Below are 22,108 nucleotides of genomic sequence, written 5' to 3'. Positions count from 1 at the left end.
CCTTCATCCATCTGAGGCTCAGAAGGACTTGCATTTTAAAAAAACCAAGGCCATCCTGCATCCAAGTTTCAACACTTTAAAATCCCACTGCTTTAAGCATGTGTTTAACTCTCCCTTCAAATAAGGGGGCTTAAAAAATAGGACTGCAACATCAATTCATTGAATTAAGGGATCAAAAATGTCCCCCAATTAATCAGGAATATCCCTTACCTGTGTATATGCAGTTTTAATTGAGCACCATAATTGATTAATCATTTCAAATGATGGTGATGATGACGTGACTAAAATGTCTTTGCTGAAACAACAGCCTTCCATAAAGGTGCGTAACTGTCGCTGGCTTGTGCTCTAACTTGATTGATCCAAGAGGCAATGTCCTAATGCACAAAATTTGCTTGAAGGAGAGGAAACCTTGAGTTAAAAACATTTTGGGAATCTTGGCGTTTTGTGTAAACACCCACAGAAGTCTTTTGCCATTTTCTCAGTGAATATATGACATGCTTTGTGACTCACCAAGCCTCCCACAGCCCTTCAGGGGCTCAATAAAACTCCTGTTTTCTACCTGCTGGGACTGCAAAGAAACCAGGATGGTTCTCAGGGGCTTCTTGGCAAGGCAGCCATGTACAGATGGCAGGTCTGGGCTGCATTTTGCCTGGTAGGCCGTAAGTTGTTGCTTCTTTTACAAAAATGGTTTTAGCAAATGAAGAATAAACTGAAAATGCAGAGTGCCTAGTGTTTAATTAGGGGAGGCGAGGGAAATTTTCTCCGTTTGGTGAAGAGTCTGGGTTTTAGCTTATTCTACAGTGTTCCCAGTAATGGTTCCGCATTTCCTTGTTTCATTACACTCAGTTTTTCAATAAATCAACTGTCATATTGTCTCGCTTCTCTTATTTTATGTTAGTCTTATCTATAGACACCTTTCTAGACCACTATAATGCAATCATCTAGTGCAGAAGTGTTAATTTTCCTGCAATTATAACCAATTGCCATATGGGCATGTTATCATTTCTCTGTGTTCTAAGAGGACATGATCCTTCACAAAACTCAGTAGTGGATTTATTGGCAGAGAATATCCTGCAGTGCAGTCAGTTTCACCTAATACAACACTCCAGAACAATCTCATTTTAGGGGATGACCAGAATATATGTATTCATAACTTTACATCTCCAACAGACACGGTTTGAATCTTAACAGATATTATTAAGTCTAGCTGGAGTTCAGTGTCACCTGAAAATAAGTTTTTTCCCCTTTGAGTGTGATACTGGTGGTTTGTTGAGGAGAATGTCTCTGGCCTAGTAGGCCACAAGTTGTACAGGCCTGTTCTATAGGGCTTCAGTTCACACCATATTAAATCTCACTTCTGAATGTACTGTTTGGGGGTGTCAGGGCTTGTGCATAACAGCAGAGTTATTTGAGGATACCTTAGACATGTGCAGCATCTCTACTTCCCACCAGCACTTAGTGGCCTTTCATTTGCTCACTCGCTTTTCGCCAGGTTATTTCTGGGATCTGACCTAATTGCCAGCAGCACCCCGACCAAAGAGCAGCCCAAGTCCACGCCAAGCGGGAGCTCCGGTGAAAGCATGGATTCCGTCAGCGTATCGTCTTGTGAGTCCAACCATTCAGAGACTGAGGACATCTGCATCTCTCCCACAGACACTCCTGACGAGCCCCAGAAGAAAGTATGTATTTGCCAATGTCCAGAGAAGACTGCTCTTAATTTCTAGTGGGGTGGTGAGTCTATGGGCCTGCCAGCTCCCACCTTCCCCCTTATAGCAGCACTGGGCTGAGGGGAGAGGTTTAAATCTCTCCTGCAAGCGCAGGGCTGTGGTGCATGTGGGAGAGAGGGGGGTCAGTCAGTGTGGTTGAAGGAACTGCAGAGAGGCCACACCGACTGTGATAGGATGCCGCTTTATGTTTTGCCCATGCCCTCTGCCTGCATGTGGCTCTTAAAGGGGGGGGCTTTGCATTGCATGTGTCCCCCAAGCCAAAATGCTTCAGCCTCCCCTTATTTGGAAGACATTTCTTGGGACTCATCAAAGGTGCTTTAAAGGCATGGTGTGTAGGCCACCCTGTGCGTAACTGAACTGACAGTGTTTAATTCCCCTCTTTTCTCTTGCTTCCATCATCTTCCTCCTTGTCTCAATCCCACCCCAACTTTTTTTGCTGTGCACCTTGTGGCATTGTAAAATTCATTAAAGAGCCTCAAATAGTTGAGCCCTGGGGAAACTTTAGGCTTCTATTTTTATGGACATTGGCTAAGTTTCGAGCTATATACAAAGTCATGCCTACTGGAATCCCTAAAGACCTGTGCAAGATGCTCTCCTGCAGGTGGGAGAGCTCCATTGCAAGATAAATATTGTTGCTGTTGTTTAGTCATTTAGTCGTGTCCGACTCTTCATGACCCCATGGACCAGAGCATGCCAGGCACTCCTGTCTTCCACTGCCTCCCGCAGTTTGGTCAACCTCAAGTTGGTAGCTTCGAGAACACTGTCCAACCATCTCGTCCTCTGTTGTCCCCTTCTCCTTGTGCCCTCCATCTTTCCCAACATCAGGGTCTGTTCCAGGGAGTCTTCTCTTCTCATGAGGTGGCCAAAGTATTGGAGCCTCAGCTTCAGGATCTCTCCTTCCAGTGAGCACTCAGGGCTGATTTCCTTCAGAATGGATAGGTTTGATCTTTTTGCAGTCCATGGGACTCTCAAGAGTCTCCTCCAGCACCATAATTCAAAAGCATCAATTATTCGGTGATCAGCCTTCTTTATGGTCCAGCTCTCACTTCCATACATCACTACTGGGAAAACCATAGCTTTAACTATACGGACCTTTGTCTTTGAATATGCTGCCATCTGCTGGCTTGCTCTTCTAAATGCAGGAAACAAATTTGCAGTGTCCTTTAACAGTGTTGATAGTTTGTAATTATTGGATAGTTATATAAATCCAAAAGCTGCCTTAGGTTCTATAATGGCTCTTCTCCAGGCAAAAGTTTAATATGAATGGTAACTAGAGATATGTCTAAAAGGCTCAGCGATCATTTCTCCCTTCAACTTAGAAGCACAGAAGGTCAGTGTAAACTTTCCAGCTACCAAAGAAAAAGGTGATATTCACTCATTAGATGGGTTGGCAGGGAAGCATTTTTACAGAGCCTACCAAATTCCCATAAACTTGTTGGTAGGAGCAGCAACATTTTTAAAATAGAAGGAAGGAAAGTCCACTTCACGTGGGAGAGTCCTCTGTCAAAAAGCCCTTACCATCATCAAGTTCTTCCTGAAGATTACTTGGAATTGCCTTTTGTGTAACTTGAAGCCATTGGTTCAAGCCCTACCCTCCGGAGCTGGGGGGGGGGGAGGGACTTGCTCCATCTTCCATTTGACAGCCCTTGAGATATTTGATGATGTCTATCATATCTCCTCTCAGCCTCCTCTTCTCCATGCTAAACATCCCCAACTCCTTCAGCCATTCCTCATAAGGCTTGGTTTCCAGACCCTGGGTCATTTTGGTCACCCTCCTCTGCACAAGTTCCAGCTTGCCAATATCCTTCTTAAACTGTGGTGCCCAGGTGTGGCTTGAACAGAGCAGAATAAGGCAGAATAGAACAGGACTAACACTTCCCTTTATCTGGACACTAGACTTAGGTTGATGCAGTCTAGAATAGCATTAGCTTTTTTTGCTGCTGCATCACACTGTTGACTCACATTAAGTTTGTGGTCTATTCAGACTCCTAGATCATTTTCATATGTACTGCTAATAAGCCAGGTGTCCCCCATCTTCCTGCCTAAGTGCAGAGCCTGACATTTGTCCTATTGAAATTCATTCTGTTAGTTTGGGCCCAGTTCTCCAATCTGTTACGGTCGCCTTGAATCCCGATTCTGTCTTCTGTGGCATTAGCTACCCCTCCCAGTTTGGTGTCATCTGTAAATTTGATGAGCACCCCCTGAATTCCTTCATCCAAGTTGTTTATAAAGACGTTGAACAACAATGGGCCCACGACAGAACCCTGCACCACTAGTGTGCCAGTGTGGTGTAGTGATTAAGAGCGGTAGACTCGTAATCTGGTGAACTGGGTTCGTGTCTCCGCTCCTCCACATGCAGCTGCTGGGTGACCTTGGGCTAGTCACACTTCTCTGAAGTCTCTCAGCCCCACTCACCTCACAGAGTGTTTGTTGTGGGGGAGGAAGGGAAAGGAGAATGTGAGCTGCTTGGAGACTCCTTCGGGTAGTGATGAAGCGGGATATCAAATCCAAACTCTTCTTCTTGTCACTTTCCCCCCAGGATGGTGAAGAACCATTTGTGAGCACTTTTTGGGTTTAGTCAGTCAACCAGCTACAAATCCAGTAGTCCAGCAACATCTGGAGGGCCCACAGGTTGACTATAGCTGCCTCAGTTGAAACAAAAAGAAAAAAACCCACAACAAACCTGGAATGATCAAGGAACACCATGAAAATAGTGCTCTCTCATTTCTGCTTGCCATTTACTAAAACAGCCTTTCTCAACCTTGGGTCCCCAGATGTTTTTGGCCTACAACTCCCATCATCCCTAACTAGCAGGACCAGTGGTCAGGGATGATGGGAGTTGTAGTACAGGGATGTGGTCAGGGATGATGGGAGTGGTGGAGCAAACATGGTACACAGAACGCCTCATGCAATATATTATGGGACCACAATAAGATGGGGTCCCCAGTATGTGGCACCACCCATTTTCTGCATTTCTGGAAACCCATGCCCTTTTTCAGATGATACGTCTGCCCTGAGCCTACATGCAGCAAGAACTGGAGTGGATCTCAGACTTATGCTCTGTCCCTTTCACTGCACATACAAGGAAATGCTTACACAGGGAGATCCTGCTTTCCAAAGTACATGGATTTTCCATAGTCATTACCTTTGACATTCAGTGTGAAGTGAAGGGCAGGAACCTCAGATCTGTTCTTCATCTTTTTTCCAGTGCTCCACAGTTAGCAAGTAGTGGTTTTTGAACAGGTCCTTAACATCAAACGTTAGTAAAATGAATATTCTTATTTTGTGATTTCCCCTTAGCTCTCTGAATCCTCCTCCTCTTGTTCCTCTATCCACTCGATGGACACGTCTTCATCAGGGTTGTCATCCTTCACCAATGCCCTCTCGTCTCCTCCTTTGCTGGTCAGCAACCCCAGAATGCACAAACGCTCCATCTCAGTCACCTCCATTACCTCAACAGTCTCGCCTCCCGTTTACAACCAGCAGAACGAAGACACCTGCATCATTCGCATCAGTGTAGAAGACAACAATGGCAATATGTACAAGAGCATTGTGGTAGGTAATGAATGCCGGGGTGGCTTCCTTCCAGGTAGCTTTCAGTCCAGTTAGTGGTGGAGCATGTGCTTTTCATGCAAATAGCCCCAGGTTCAATCCCTGGCATCTCTAGGTAGGGCTGGATAAGACTCCCTTCCAAAACCTTGGAGAACTGGATGGACCAGTGGTCTGACTCTGTAAAAGGCAGCTCCTTATGTTCCTACATTCTGTGCTTAACTTAAACTAAGACAGCTAGGTAGCCATGTTGGTCTGCCATAGTCACTGTTTCAGTGTATCTGAAGAAGTGTGCATGCACACGAAAGCTCATACCAAGAACAAACTTAGTTGGTCTCTAAGGTGCTACCGGAAGGAATTTGTATTTTTTATTTTGTCTAAACTAAGACGTTCTGTGTGCATTTGTTGATTAGGTATAACTTTGCTCCACTTTCCATTAAAAAAGTCTCCTTGCCTGGTGCCAGCTCCAGCTGATTTGTGGCAACAGAATGCAGCCACACCAGGACTGAGAAAGCAAAAAGTCAAATATTTTTCTCTCTCCCCCTTGAGGAGCAAAATTGCTACGTGTATTTTCAAGCTCTTTGAACAAACATTTTGTGATTGTGCTGTGAACCCCCCTGAGATGAAGGGCAGGATACTGCTGCTGCTATAGCCACTATTACTACATCGTCATCATCCCAAAAAATGGTGAACCAGCAATACACTATGGAGTACATAGAAAGCTGTATCTTAAAAGGAGTTTCCACAGCAGCCACTGAGGAAGGCATTCCCTCTTCTGTGCACAGAACCAAGCTCTGCTTGTTGAACAAAGCCACTTAACAGACGAGGGGTTAGATAAAAATCTAAGACATAATTAGTGTTTTCTAATTAGTCAGAAATTGGCCTGGGTCAGTTTTTCAGAGATCTTGGATGCTGTGATTTCCCTAGAGTGAAACTGGAAGCCTCACGTGTACCCATAGCCACCCCCCAACACAAGAGATCTTTGGGGCAGTTGCAGAATAGCCCACTCAATATTGCCTGCCAGCACCTGGCCTTTCCCTTTGCTCTCTCAGTCAGGACTCTGGGATGGGACCGTGCTTTCCAGGTAGTGGCAATGCTTCTGGGAAATCCTGTGCATCCACACAGTGTCCACAAAATGACAGAATATGGGGGGAATGGATAATATACAGCAGGGATCGGGAACCATTTTGGCCTTGTGGGCCAGAATTTTGCCTCTCCCCACCCCACCGGCTAGCTTTGACTGGTGGGTGGGACCACCCACCATAATGATATCAGGTGATGGACAGGTGAGTGAACGGGGGGGGGGGGGGAGGCATGGTGTGCAAGCAGACTGGAACTCATCAGCTGATGTGCAGGGAGTTCAATCCTGCTTTTCAGTCATAGGACCCAATGACATCCCTGCCTGCTCTGTATGTGTTGTCACATATAATAGGTGTGATTAGGGGGAAATGACCTTGTGAACTAAATGGGGAGACTTGATGGGCCACGTTTGGTCTGTGGGCCGAAGGTTCCCCCCACCTCTAACAAGGTGACTTAATTTTTCAAAGCACACTTTCATGCCATAGTTTGGTAAGCATTTGTTTGAACAGCGCAGAGCTAGATTGACGTCATATCCTTCCGTAAACGCTGGCTCCAGAAACAGACTTGTTTGTGGGGACGAGTGTCTACACTGGGATGCAATCTTTTCTTTTCAACAAAGTGTTGTCACAGGTCACTGCCTTCTGAAGGTTTATGCCATAGCTGACATTTCATTTCAGAAACAGTCATTTTAATACCTTGTGTGCCGATAATAGGGAACAGATAATTAAATTCTGCTTCTGCGAGTATGCTGGCCTTAATGCAAACTTTTCTTTCCAGTTGACTAGCCAAGACAAGACTCCAGCCGTCATCCAGAGAGCAAAGCTGAAACACAATCTGGAGTCTGATCCTGCAGAGGATTATGAACTGGTGCAGGTCATCTCTGAGGACAAAGGTAAGAAAAACAGCACCTTGTGGGTGCTGCCTCATTCTGAAGGTAGAGGGTCTGCACTACACCACCCCTACATGACAGATGCACACTGGAATGTGTTGCCCCTGACCTAAAACGCTGCACTTATCCACTCTGTACTTACCTATCCTTGATAGAATGAATGTTCTTTTTATGGTGCATCTAATACTTGCTCAAGGTTTCTTATCAAGGAGAGTTCCAGAGCTGATCAATCAAAGTAAAAGATAGTGCTGTGAGAAGAGGCTAAGGGTTTGCCTACATGTTCTATTCCATCACCTCAAAAGTAGGTGTAGCTTTGCCTGGAGAATTGTGAAGCTCCCTTCCGTAGAAACAGTAAGAGAAGGTGGGGTGGGGGGAGAATCAGAGACAAACACTAAGGAAAGCAGGAGCTCTTCTCATTCAGTCTCTTGCTTCTCGCTGCTTGTGGTGTCTAGGGGCTGAGAGCAGGAGCAATGATTTCACAGGTAGGCAGGCCCCCTTTTCACAATGGGCAAGTTCTGCAAGACAAAATGAATGGGTTGCCATTGTCAGGGACAGAGGGCACAGCTTGCTCGTTCAAAGAAAAGAGGAGCCACCAGGGTGAGGGTGAAGCTAGATAGGCTGCAAGAGTTCTGACCCCAATGGGATCTCCTGGAATCCTTAATTCAGAGGTTCAAAGCCCGGGGAAGGAGGCAACTTGCACCAGGGCTACAATGCTGGAAGAGAGGCCCACAGACCCTTCTTTGGAGTAATTTGGTCAATCAAAATATCACACTCTCATGCCTACCTGCTAAGAGGGCAAAAAAGGAAGTGCTCATGTAGTAAGGGATCATAGAGGGCTGGTCCCTGCACTATAGGGGCCATTCACAGGTCACCCTGCTCCTCATTATGTTGGACATTTTCCTATTAGCTTCATAGTGCAGAGACGCCAGCAGGGCTCACTCATGCTCTTTGTTAAATTTTCTTTGTTACGAACCCAGACCACGAGAAGAGAGTGCTAAAGTGCTTAGAGCACAAGAAATTGCCACAACCAATATTGCTTTCTCCTAATTGTACATTAAGCCTGCAACTTACACAGGGGTTATGTTCTGGGGATGGTGCCTAAAAGCAAAATTACGAGTAGTCAACACACATTCATTCATTCATTCATTCATTTTATTTGTATCTTGCTTTCCTACAAAAATTTACGTGCTCAAAGCAGCTAACAATGGCAGGTGGGATTGCCAAAGTCCTCCCTCCCCCTGGATTCCCACCCCCTTTTTAATGTTTTTTTCCAAGTGCATAAAGCTGAATACACAAAAGTTAAAAGTAGGTACATTGTGGGCTTCCTGTACTAAAAAATAGGGGGGTGTTTTACCACCTGTTATTTCCTTGAATTGCAGAATTAGTCATCCCGGACAGCGCGAATGTCTTTTACGCCATGAACAGCCAGGTGAACTTTGACTTCATCCTGCGGAAGAAAAACTCCCTCGACAGGGAAGTGAAACTGAGGAGCCGCTCCAGCTTGACTCTCCCTAGGACCAATAAGAAGGGCTGCTGGAGCCACAGAAACAGCAAAATCACACTTTGAGGATGGATAAGTCAACGCAAGGCAGATGGGGTTTCAAAGCAACCATTGCTGCCATCCATTATTGCAACAGTCTTCACAAATGATTGTGTCAGTATTCAGCTTTGGGAATACAAAGCTAACACTTGTTATGAACAGGCATGCCTTGATACACAATGGACCTGAATGGAAAACAGCCTACAGGCATTCCCTGACCACCACCCCCTTTTTTTTGCACAGCCTCCAAGAATAGATGGCCACTTTCTACCAGGAATGAAAAGTACAGTACACCTAAACTTCACAATCCTCTTCAATTACTCTCAAGCCTCTGTTATGCCAGTATTAATTGGGAATACTTTCTTTTCCTTCTTTCTTTTTTAACAAGCGGGAGAAAGCTCTTCCATGAGTTCCACCTGTATTTACAGGAGGAGGAGGTGGAGGAGCATCATTTTGACCATTGGCCAAATGATGACACTCATAGAAAGCTCGAGTGGATGGACTGATGGTTTGTTTCCTACCTGAAGGGCTGCTAACTTTAGGGAAAGGAACAGAGCTGCTGAAGTCAGGAGAGATTACCATTCTCCTAGAATATTAACCCCCTGCCCCCCCCCCATGCAATGCCGCTTCATATTGTACTGGTTTTCCAACTTTGCGATCTAAGCTGGAAAAATACACCCCCTTCTTACAGAACGTTGAGCAACTGCTATCCAGTCGAAGGCCTTGTTCTCTTGTGTGGGAGAGAGAAGGTGAGAAAGACAATATAAATGCACACTACTTTTCTTTATGCCACTTCGTGGTTTCCCCATACTTTGCTAACCTATTTATCAAAATAATGTCAAGGTCTATTTCTTTGGAGTGTGCAGTTTTGACTCACTTCCAGGTCTGGAGCTGTTTACCTGTTCAGCCATATTGGCATTGTAGCAAACCATATAACCACCTTTTATAGTCAGTCTAAAAAACAAAACAAAAAAGCCAAATGTATCTAGTAGCCAGCATTTGAGGATACCACAGCCTTATGGGATTTGTTAATGATTAAAGCAGCTCCCTTCTCTTAGAAGACATCCTTTGACTGAGTAATTTCCTGATGATGTGGCATATCCTTTAAGGAATAAACCATGTAGCCACCTTTAGAGCACCACATTGCTATTTTATTTTGGCCACATGTTCAGTGACAGCACCTTTCAGAGCACATGCTACGCTGATGTATGATCACAAGAAAGATTGACATCAAAGCCATAGTGGAGATAGGTGGCTGGCAAGGTAGTGAGAGAGAGAGATTGGAGGACAGCCTTTCCACTTCTTCTTGGATGGGGATAAGGCTCCTTCCCCTCCTTGGTTACCATTCAGCAGCTGTGGCCTCTTACCTGCTCATCTGCCCCTGCTACCTCATTGGCTGCTTGCTGGAACAACCTTTTCCTTTACAAGAACAGACTATGGGGGTGACCCCCCCCAAAAAAATGCCTCTTTCCAAAAGCAAACTAGAACTGCAGCTCTCCAAGCAAGTTGCACCATTAGGACTTGCCTCCTTGTAAGAATGCTTACGATAACAGCCTTAGTTACACATGGAAGGAGGGATTTTGCTTCATTTGTAGCACTAATTTTAAAATACATGGCCTGGATCCAAAGACCTGATGCAAAGCGTTTATCTCTCTTTCTTCTGCTCTGCCCTCCAATATATACCATAAATTTACTTAGAAGCTAAATATGATTTACCATGCAGTAGTGGATAGGAGTGTTGCTGTTTGAGAAGAACAAATCCTATGTTTCCTTGGGATCATGGCAGTGCTTTCACAATTCTTTGGACCCTGGCCTGTCTTAAGCCATACCACATGGTCATAATCAGAGCCGTATATACAATGCACTTCAGCAGAAGCAAAGAAGAAGTACCCTGGGGGCAGAATTAAGCTTCCTAAAACATCTCAGCTTTCATTTTAAGTTTCTGGCCATTATGGCCACAAGGGATGTACAGTGGTGCCCCGCTAGACGAATGCCTCGCTAGACGAAAAACTCGCTAGACGAACAGCATTCGTCTAGCAGAAGCTGCCCCGCAAGACGAAAAAGTCTATGGGGCTGCTTCGCAAGACGAAAAATTTGCGTCTTTTTTTTTCGTTTAGCGGCGCGCGGCTGTCATTGCCGCTTCGTTAGACGAAAAAATTCGCAGAACGAATTATTTTCGTCTAGCGGGGCACCACTGTACTTGAAAAAGTGTATGGGTAATGTCTAGTGAAATTTCAGGTGCCCGAGAGATGACTAAATATGCTCCAGCAGACTACCATAAGCTGAACAAGTTCTATGAAGTAAGAGCAGTCATGCACATCCATTTAATATGGATCACAGAATGCAGGACTTGGTTTGCTCTGGCACTGAACTTTATTTTAGAAAAATATACACAGCTGCTGCTAACAGCTGACTAGTCAAGCGTTTGAAAAACCATCTGGTCTTATCAGATAATGCATTTTGCACTATGCGAAACTTCTTTCTGTTTCAAGGCACACTCTTTCCTGGCTTACTTAGCTTAAATCCCTGCACAGTGTTATTGCCTAGAGGAGAGAAGGGTTATTTCAAAACTGAGCCTTAAAAGTGTCCAGAGTTAAGATGGATTTTCAAAAACCAAGATCCATTCTCTTTGTTTTCTGGTGAAAGAAGCAATGCAACAAATGTGTTATGTGTGTAAGTATATGCACATACTCAAGACTCTGTATATATCTGTAGAATCAGCTAGATTTTTATATTGTTAAGCTTGTGATGATAAAGTGTCTTTCTAAACAAAGGCAAGAATTATTAACAGCTGCTGCGTAAAGAGTTTCATTTATTTTGGTGCTAATGCACACCCTTTTTGCTTGTTTTTCCTGTTCACTCTTGGATTTTCATCAGCAACCTATCCTTGAAGATACTCAGAATTCACAACTATTTCACAATCCAGGTTTTGGATGTGGAATTTCAAATTGAGATTTGAATATGAAATCACCTGTGAATATGAAATTCAAGTGCTTTGGACTTTCTAGAATCTCTCGAGTTTTGATTTTGGAAAGTGTCATGTCATGATTTCCAATGAACTGTCATATGCTCAATAACAGCAATCCAACATGATTCCAGCACATACTGAGTATTAGACCCACAGGAACAAAGGAAGCTGCCTTCTACACAGAAGTGCATTTAACTCAGCATTGTCAACACTGACTAACAGCAGCTCTCCAGGGTTTCAGGCAGCCGGTGGTGGGGAGGTGTCTCTCAGCTCTACCTAGAGATGCCCAGGAGTTTCTGCATGCAAAACGGATGCACTACCACTGAGCCAATCAAAGTATGATCTTATACATCAAACTAAAGTATCACATGCTGAAATGAAGTATCATTGGATAGCAGACCAACAGCAAATATTCAGAAATAGCTGGTGTATATCAGACATCACATTCATAGGATTTGAGTTTTGAATTAGTTCCAGCTTACTGAAACAGCTCCATAATGTTAATGAAATCAGGACATTCAGAATGAATTACCTGAGCCACAATCCAGCTCAGACATTGCAACTTACCTTACATGTTACAAGGAGAAGTTCTTTCCCCCTAATATGTAAAAGAACTAGGCGCATCTAAGTTTGTTGACTTGCTCATGAGGCTGTACAGTTGGTGTGAACAAATTGGTGGCTTGCAAGTGACCACATATTATTAGGCAGTCTGAGTAAATGTTGCAATTCATTTGTGTAATCAATCTGTCCTTAATAGAGTTCAGATAATTTTTGCTAGAGTAATATGTCACATTCACAGCAGTTCCTGTTCATGGACACTCTCCAAGCTCTTAATTTCCCCCCTGATTCCCACCCCTTTATACATTCCTAAGCTTCACTTGCTTTTTGGTAAGTGCTTTCCCTCTCCAATGGTCAGAAATTCATCTTGTAATCATTTCCATGATTTCACAAGATTCCTTTTATTTTCTTCAATTAAGAAGGAAACGTGCTGTTTTCAATCAGGGAAACACTCTGAATAATACCAAATGAAAGCCGCCCACTATTTCCTTAAATTATGTCTGTGTTTGCATGGACCTGCATGGAACTTTACTTTGCCCCCAAGAAGCTGGCCATGAAAATCCCTGCATCACTTCCTAGCAATTCACTTGAGTGAAAACACATTGTGCTAAGATTTTAGAAACATCCGTTGTTAAGGAAAACAAAACTTTGCTTTCTTTGAAGAACTCTCCTAGGGATGAGAGTATAATATAGAATGCCTGCCCTAGCCCTAAGAGGCCCTGGACTGTCATGATCCTATTCGCTCCCATTTTATTTGTACCCTTCCAAAATCCTGTGCTGCATATAAACAATCCTGGACCATACCAGAAAAAAAACTATTTTACCACCACTCCCATCCATCAATGTTATGGAGAATTGTAATGGGATTTGGGGAAGGGAGAGGAAAACCACAAAAAATCAAGTGAAACTGACCTGTTTTTCCAAGAACAAGGTCCATGGCTCCCTAAATATGCACCAGGAAACAAAACTAGCCTCCCTTCTTTACTGCAGTTTTAAGTCTTCCCAGCTATATTCTGAACTTCTCTTTGTCCTACACTTTGGACACTCTGGTGTAGCAGGAATGCCAACTTGCTATAGCTTTCTTCACTTTGTGACTTCATTTTTAGGAAACACTGCAGAGCATCCTAACTAGAGCCAGAGTAGGCTACACCATAGCAGCTGGATATCATGAAACTTAAATTGCATGCATTAAGGCATTCCTGCTCTCATTCTGTACAGGCACAGTTTACATCATTTCTCTGCTGTATGGTGAGGAATGAGAGGCCCGTTCTCATCACACAACACAATGCATACAACTTGCCCATGCAGAAAGGGAACAATCTCTTCCATAAGCAGTTCACTGCATTTGTGTGGGGTGTGTCACTGTCACTAAGAAGATAGGGGTGGGGCAGAAAAGAGTGTGGGCGACTGTGCTGGTTGGAAAAGCTTCATGGGCTAGGTCTGGCCAATAGTTTGTCAATTCCATGTCCCTGCTGTAAGCAGACAGTTTAGGGCCCATTGGTAAATTACTTCCGAAGTGTGATTGTACTTTTCAACAATCGGTTCTCATTTCTCCAGAGCATCTGTACCCAGAGTGCTTAATGGTTTAGACTAGACTACATAGTTCAATTCCAAACCAACAGGAAGTGCGTGCATCCATGGTGAAAATAGCAAGATGAGATTGCACAGGGACAGCAGATTCACTGCTGGATCAAAGCCCCTGGTGCTCAGATAGCAATTAGCTTATGCACCTTCTTCCTTCCACCACAGAGAAAGGTATGGCAGGGACACACCACACTTACCTGTATCATTGCAGTATAATCTTTCCTCCCAGGAAGAACTCTGTAAGTCAAGTGGCCAACTGCAGCAGCCCCACCACACCAGGGGACACAGCATGGGCTGGAGTCTGGAGACACGTACCAAAGCAACCTTGCTGAGTCTTAAGCACATCTGAGGCTCAGTGCCTGGATGGGACATCATCAGAGATATCCAGGTATACAGGCTTGGAGTTCTGAGTAAGAAATATCCAGCTGGCTTCTGCAACAAGATTCTGGCTCCCTCCAAGCCATTTCAAGACCAAAGGAGTTTTATAGGTGTCATTAATCTTTCAAAGCAGAGATGACAAACTCCAGCTGGTCTTGGGAGTGCCCAATCAGATCGCATCACACCATACTGCCAATATTTAAAGTCACAAATAAAAGACCATGACAACAGACAAATTGACTTGCTATATATTATCAGACCAGCTGATAAGCAGGCAACATTATCCCCTTTAGGAAAGAGTGTAACAGGATACTACAGTTATTCCATCTAAGAACAACAATTCCTGTGTATTGCATCTACAGCAGGTTAAGCACATATAGTTTCTTCCCTTAGTTTTTTATTTTAAAAGTTTTGTTTCAGTAATGATTTTCCCTTCAAACTCTGAAGTCTACATTACAAGATTAAATGACCACTTGACTTCTGGTGCATTTATAAAGATGTGGTGTTAGCGTGTTGAGACACTGTCCAGCAGGGAGGGTATCAGCTCATCCCAAAATGGACAAGCGTGATTTTCATGATGGGGGCGACAAAGACAAGAATTCAGTATGCAAACAGTTTAAACCATCTTAACAAAACAAGAGATCAGCAAGCTTGATACAACCAAAGATTTCTCTTTGTTACAATGTTGAAAGGGAGTCCTCATGTGTTGTCTTTGAAACAAATGGCTGTCTATTTTTAAAATGAATTAGCAGTCAAGAGATGTTTAAGACTGCTCACTCTCAAAAAAAACCAACCCAAGACATTGTGTTATAGTCATCTCAGTTTACATTCACCATTCACCCTTCTAGCTATATAAAATGGGAGAGGCAGGGTTCTGTTCCGATGACCAACTGTTTGACAATTATTCCAGACAATATTTCAGTTTTTAAAAAGGCATCTGTGTCCAAAGCTGGAGGTTGCAATATTTGGGAGGCCAGAGACAATTGCTGTAAGTTGTGAAGGGAATACCACAGGATCTTAACCAGAGCTGAGATTGCCTCATTTATATACAAGTGCTCAGCATGGATCTGAAGAGATCTGGGTTCAAATTCCTGCTGGGTCACAATGCAGCGGAAGTCAGAAAGACACTTACATATGCCAGCAGGGGATTTCTTATGCTGCTGCTGAATGTGTGACCTGAATGTGAACAATCATCATGTGCGAGGCGATATTTAAATTCTCTCTGTAGGATTTAGATTTTCCCTGTAGGATTTAATCTATAAAGGCTCACTTACACAAGGAAACCACCCACTGACACTGATTGCTGAAGCTGTGTGATCTAGCATTTAACATCTTCGCTCCCATGAGGCTGTGGTGAGGAAGACTTTGTAGATCAAGGACTACAAATAATTCTGCAGGTTGGAAGTTGCTGTAGAAATTCGTTGTAACCACCACCACCAGTCCTTGTATCTATAAATAAAAACAAGTTATTTGCACCTTTGAGGACTCACAATAGACAAAATAAAGTTCCACTTGGAATTCAGATAGATAAAGACACGGGATAATTTTTGGCAGTAACTCTTTGACAGTCTCCCCCTCCCTACATGATTTCTCTCAGAGAACATGGTTGACAAAGCCCAGCAGCAATGCAGTAATTAACATGGAAGGGCCTGTAACCCTCTCCTCTGTATATATTAATCTTTATAAATACAGTAATTCTACACAAAGTGTAGAAAGACATTGTTTATGAAAGCTTTGTCCTTTCAGAGTGTAAACTTGCTGCCCTCTAGAGTCCTTCAGAAGCTCAACAGAGGGTCCCATGGTACAAACCCATACATGGGAAAAATGGCCTACTGTCTATACAGTATTTCTCAGAAGTCTGCCAACCTGACTCAGTCAGGCTCAGCCACTCCTCCTGCAAAACAAGAGACTCTTGTTCAGTTAAAGCCAGTCAGCTCAAAATGACTGCATCTGCCAGTTTAGACAAAACATTAATATCTCTGAAAGGTTCCAGGTCAAGAGATGGTGCATGAGGCAAGTCCAGCTGTTGCCAATGTTGTCAGGGGTTCCTTGGCCAAGTGAACAGTCATAGCTCATCCCTTGCAGATGCTGCATCAAGAGAGGGCTGAGGTGGCAGAGCATCCTTGTTCTGGGCATCTGTGTGGATCTGGCCCTGCTGCCGGGATTTCCGAGAGAGTGTTCTGTCCCAGTCAGTGGCTACGGTCTCATTGTCCCAGATTGTGGATGTCTCTGTGTCGCTAAGGTATCCTGGCTGCCCAGTGTAATGTGTTGGATAGATCAGCAGAGGCTCTGCAGAGAAGGCTTTCAAGTCTCTAGGTTCAAAGTATTCCATGTACTTGGCACTAAAGCGGAGAAAACAACAATATCAGCATGGCCACAGATATAAAAGGGAATATTTTAGCACTACACTTCAAAGCCATGGGGATTTTTTTGTCTTTCATATTTCATAACAGATAGGTCAGAGTTGTCCAGTAGAAAATCACTTCTTCAGTGAACTCAGCCTCAATCTAGTAGTAGTAGTAGTAGTACTATTACCCACCCTTCACCGTAAGGTCTTAGGGCAGGCCACCACAATTAAAACACAATATTGAAAACAGTTTAAAACAACTTAACCATCACAGAAATGAGGTGGGTCCTAAAAATATACATCTCAAGCCAGAATGAAGAGCTGCATCTTCAGCATTTGTGAAAAGCTGTATAATGAAATTGCTACATGCACCTCTGTCTGCACCTGGTGCCAAAAACACACCAAAGGTGAAATGGCACCAGGTGTGCTTCTCTGGGGAAATAATACCCCTCCCCTCGTCCCATCATACTTTAATTTTTGTTAAAACCATTTCTAGACTGCATTTCATTTTTTAAAATCCTAAAGGCAGTTAACAACCATTGATTAATACAGCCATGCTAAAACAAATCAATACAATAAAATGTCATGTGGACAGTACAGCATTGTTGTTTGGGGACGCCTGGGCAAAGAGGTGCATGTTAAATAAACCACAAGAACACACCACCACTGGAGTTCGTTTATCACAGGGCACTTGCCTCATGTCATATTTTAATTTTAAAAATTTAACTGACCAATAAAAGATATTAAGAGGATCACATTACACAGAGAGAGAGAGACATTTACGGTACTTATCTAAAGTTCTGTTGCTATTTACACTACCTATTTCTTGGTCTTGACTCAAATCAACTCCTTTGTGACCTATTCCCTTACTCACACTGGAAATATACCTGCTTGATATAGGTGCCTTACCCCCTTTCTTCCCATCCATCCCCTCATTGTGCCTTTCTCACAAACAGTCCTTCTCCACATCTACCAAGTCATTCCCAAAGTAGTTGTAGTGGCAGTTTCTGCAATGACTATTTGAGCAGGTAACCTTAATTAACGCAATCAGAATTTGTTTGAGGAACCCAGGTTCCAGTAGGAGGCAGGTGCTTGCTTACCACAGTGCTTTGCAGTATGGTACAAACCTAGCTAACCAGTCCAATACAACCCAACCAGAGCAACTGAACTTACACTGGGTGCTTGTTGTACATGATTGGCAGGAATTCATCAACAGGCAACATCTTGCTGAAAGGTTCGGCTCCTATCAGCTTCCGAGCTCCTTGCAAGGAGATGGCATAGCCCAGCGTCCAATAAGAGTAATCAGCTTCCACAAGGTTCATGACATTGGGAACAGCCTTTTCTGGACGCTCCACCTGCATCCGTTTCCGGCCAACGTATCTAGAAAGAAAAAGACAGGTGGTTCTGCCATGGAATTAACATTCCGTTCACATACATGTCACAGGTATGTAGGCCCATGAAGCTGAATCCAAGCATGTGTGGACCTCATCACTGCCTGGATGGAAAACCACTGGGAGCTCCATGGAAGCTGTTTTGAGCTTTATCAAAGAAACATGGAGATCTAAGAAATAAACAGCCAGTCACACACAGTTCATGACAATAAGTTCATGTTCTGCTATAAATATTAGAAAGAAAACTCAAAACCCAAGTGAAATTGTCTTTAAAATGTGAGATGTAAACACAGAGTAGTCAAACACAACATTGCTAGAGTGGACATGAAGGTGTCTCAGTCCTCCAGCCTTAACTTCCTGTTTACCTGGACTGAGACAACTTCCTCTATGTAACTGGAGATGGGTGTGGCTTCACCTGGGCAGGTTTACACAAAACCACAGGAAGCAGACCCCATCTTTCTCTTTTGGACTCGTCTCTCGCAGGGGGTTGGACTGGATGGCCCTTGTGGTCTCTTCCAACTCTATGATTCTATGATTCTTGAAGCAGGATGCTCTCTTGGCTTGCAGCCGAGAGGAGCACAGGTGAAGCCTGTTCCCCTATGGAACCCTATGGAAGCCTGTTCCCCTATGGAACCAGCTTCACTACATGTAAATACTTTTATGTAAACTAGATTGCCTTCTGAGCCTATACTGTAACTCAGGATGACTGTAAGTAAACGCTTTTATATGTTATAAAGAGAAGTGTTGTGTCTTTACTTTTAAGAGGGAAGAAGGGGAATATACCAGGAATATATATTTCTTATAGAGGCTTTAGCGAGCCTATGCAACCGTCTCTGCTGTGTTTTAAAAGGGAATGGAACTCTGCTAAGTTTGGAGCTTGTTAATACCAGCTGGGATGAGATATATAAAGTAATATATCATCATCCACACTCCTAAACATTCCCACAAAAAAATGTGTTTTGCATCTCCAGACAGGGAAGGCCAGTGGGGCTATGCCGACGTTCCTATCTAGTAGAGATTGCTTGGTGCATTTCTGTATGAGACATTGGCCAAAACCAATCAGACACTTTCCAATCAGTTTTCACTGGTAGTAAGCAATTAGGGACCGCCTACAAATAAATTGCTTTAAGTAAAAGGCCAAACTTCATGGAAAATGTGTGCCTTAATTTCCAGACTTTGGGGAAACATCTGCATGTGGTAGTCATGCTGGAATCATGTCAATGAAACCTCCTAAAAGCCGCCCTCCAAAAGCCATCCTTTTCCTCCACTTTCCTAAAGCAAGAGCTGATCAACTCTTAGGTATTCTTCTCTCCTATTTCAGTGTTAGGTGCTTTTATAGATACACCCATGGATCATTTCCAAGCTCCATGGAAGGAAGAGAAGACCTTTCACAGGCAAAATCAGAGAAGACCACTACTACTTACATGAGCTCCCAGTCAAGCTGGGCTCTTTCAATATCATCCATTAACTTTGTGAGCTTCTTCTTGAACTGGTGCTCAAAGCGCACGTCATCTTCAATGACCAGGATTTTATCCAGCTCCTTGTCTTCCACCTTAAAGGAATAGTTTGTGGGAGGAAAGTAACTGAAATTGACTTTAATTATGGTACCTGGAGCTGTGTTGTCTGCTGTGGGACAGCCTGAAACTGTACCAGATGCAGAACCAATGCCAAATTCTTTAAAGATGCATCTGTGCTACACATCCACCTGCCTGTTGCAACATTATAATTCTTATTTATTATTTTAAGGCTCTGAAAGTGACACAAAGGGCCAAGGGGGTAGAACTTTCAAAGCAGGCGACTCTGTGCCAGAAGTAAATTGCTTTTGCAAATAATTCAGCAATTTCAAAAGAAAGATTAGACGTCAACATTAAATGTCAATAGCTGTCAGCTGATTATGCCAAACCCCACCTCTGTCTGCCGCCATTTTGTTACTGACAGGCATCTAATTGTCAGTGCTCTCAAAAGACTTCCCCATACATCCCAGCATAATTACAACCAAGACAAGCAGTTAATAGACTTCACCTCCTTCCAGATATAGTAGTGGCTAAGAAAACAGCCAATCTCTCCTCTAGTCAGCACCCTTGAGGAGTAAGGATCCTGGTAGCCTGGAAGCATGTCTATGTTGAGAGCTTTCAGCTGGGTTGCATTCAATGCTCTGCAAGGAACAAGGGTTAAGTCACCTAAGCATAGCTTTTCGGGATATGAAGGAAGTCAATGCATGCAGAAGAATGAAGCGGTAGAATGGACTGCACCAGTTTAGACTCCAAGATGCCTCTCTTCTGTTAAAAACTCTCTGCCAATAGAAAACCAGCACCGAGTGGCAATAACATTTCTTCCAGATAATGCTAGTCTTCTATCTGCAGGATATTTTTTTACCTGGATGAACCTTTACAAGTAATTACCCCACCACCTCCCATCCAGTCATTTCTTCCTTTCTAGTCTGAGAGCTTTAACAAGATTAATCTGCTGTTAACGTGGCCTTGGATTTGCTAATCAAGAGGACTGTGTGTGAGAGGAGAGCAAATCTCAGCATATGAGAAGGGATCTGTTACTTGACTTGGAGCTTGGAGCCAACTGAAACATCCTCTTTAGAACAATGGTCTCTTGTGCAACTATAGAAAGCTCTGGGTATATTAAACTGTCTTGACAATTCTACTTGACAACTGCATTTCGGTTAAGAGAGGTGGATTTAAATACAACAGGTACAGGAATCTAACAGCAAAAATCTTTCATGCAAGCTCCCAGGGAAATATGGACTATGCAAGCAGCCTGATAGTGCTCCATTTCTCCAGGGGATTGCACTCGTTAAAATTTGGTTCTACAATATTCTAGTTCACAAGCTATACTATACAGGAGTATCAAAAGAAAAGGGCAACTTGAGAATCTTTTGTGCATCAAAATATACTGCAGATCTCTGACAGCCTCTTTGCTCTTACAACCCCTAAACAGTTTAAATAAACAGTTTAGAATAACCTGTCCTCAGATGAGCCTCTCCTCTGTGCATCTGTATGAGCCACTGATCAGACTGGATGTTGGGAGACCATGAGCAGCTTCTTCTGAAAACAGGGAATTCTGCTCTGTCTCTCAGGGACCAGCTGCTCCAGTTTCCCAGTTCAGAGAGATGCACCAAAACTGACCATACTCAGAGGCTAGTTGAAAGGCCAGAGCTGCTGAATCATGCAGAGACCTCATGCAAAGACCCTCATCTGTGGCTCAGAGAAGCCTTCCTTTCTAATAGCACACTAGTAAAGGTAAAGGGACCCCTGACCATTAGGTCCAGTCGTGTCCGACTCTGGGGTTGCGGCGCTCATCTTGCTTTACTGGCCAAGGGAGCCGGTGTACAGCTTCCGGGTCATGTGGCCAGCATGACTAAGCCACTTCTGGCGAACCAGAGCAGCGCATGGAAACACCGTTTACCTTCCCGCCGGAGTGGTACCTATTTATCTACTTGCACTTTGATGTGCTTTTGAACTGCTAGGTTGGCAGGAGCAGGGACAGAGCAATGGGAGCTCACCCTGTCGCGGGGATTAGAACCGCCGACCCTCTGATCAGCAAGCCATAGGCTCAGTGGTTTAGACCACAGCACCACCTGCATCTACTAGTCACACACCTGCACACTAGTACTCACTGGCAAATAATGCATCACACACTCCATTTCCACTAGCCATCTAATTCACAGCACTGAAAACAATGTAGTTGTCAAGGCAGAATGTTCAAACTGTACATCATCCAGTGTTTATAATTCACAAATGGCAGCACGTTAATAAGAAAGACCAAATACCATAACCATCTACTCACTTTCCATCCACAGCTTCCACTAGTTTGACTGCAATTTCCTGCTCGTACAAAGTTCGCAGCATTCTGTCCCGCCTGTCTTTCCGGCGCTTGAGGTTGATCATAAAAATCTACAGAGAAAGAAGCCAGGAGTTTCAGTGCAGATCTAAACAAGGCAATGGGAGATTTGTGTGGCAGAATTGAAAAGTTTAGGGTTTTTTTTTTAAAAAAAAAATCAACATAATAAAGATAATAATCACTACCTGAGAAGTAAAAAAAAGTGATTGTTCAAACAAGTGTAAAGGTAAATTTGAAATGGAAAA

General features: G+C 43.6%; 2 protein-coding genes across 5 annotated transcripts in view; one reads left to right on the top strand and one right to left on the bottom strand.

The window, feature by feature from the left end:
* RGL1 (ral guanine nucleotide dissociation stimulator like 1) overlaps positions 1 to 9,169 on the top strand; it is a 107,280-nt gene extending 98,111 nt beyond the window's left edge. For all 4 annotated transcript variants that reach the window (XM_033151170.1, XM_033151167.1, XM_033151169.1 and 1 more), the window contains 4 exons: positions 1,493 to 1,679; positions 5,028 to 5,282; positions 7,134 to 7,248; positions 8,625 to 9,169. In XM_033151170.1, coding sequence (XP_033007061.1) covers positions 1,493 to 1,679; positions 5,028 to 5,282; positions 7,134 to 7,248; positions 8,625 to 8,812 — 745 coding nt within the window. In that variant the 3' untranslated portion in view covers positions 8,813 to 9,169. The remainder of the gene's footprint in view (positions 1 to 1,492; positions 1,680 to 5,027; positions 5,283 to 7,133; positions 7,249 to 8,624) is intronic.
* A 5,336-nt stretch (positions 9,170 to 14,505) lies between these two features.
* The window catches only part of COLGALT2 (collagen beta(1-O)galactosyltransferase 2), a 59,235-nt gene continuing 51,632 nt past the window's right edge, over positions 14,506 to 22,108 (bottom strand). The window contains exons 8-12 of the mRNA XM_033151165.1: positions 21,810 to 21,916; positions 20,034 to 20,166; positions 19,436 to 19,563; positions 17,794 to 18,000; positions 14,506 to 16,615 (exon numbers count right to left, since the gene is read on the bottom strand). Of these exons, the coding sequence (XP_033007056.1) occupies positions 16,339 to 16,615; positions 17,794 to 18,000; positions 19,436 to 19,563; positions 20,034 to 20,166; positions 21,810 to 21,916 (852 nt within the window). The 3' untranslated portion in view covers positions 14,506 to 16,338. The remainder of the gene's footprint in view (positions 16,616 to 17,793; positions 18,001 to 19,435; positions 19,564 to 20,033; positions 20,167 to 21,809; positions 21,917 to 22,108) is intronic.

This window comes from Lacerta agilis, chromosome 6 (genome assembly GCF_009819535.1).
Source record: "Lacerta agilis isolate rLacAgi1 chromosome 6, rLacAgi1.pri, whole genome shotgun sequence".
Taxonomy (NCBI): Eukaryota; Metazoa; Chordata; class Lepidosauria; order Squamata; family Lacertidae; genus Lacerta; species Lacerta agilis.
This window is presented reverse-complemented; position numbering and strand designations above follow the sequence as displayed.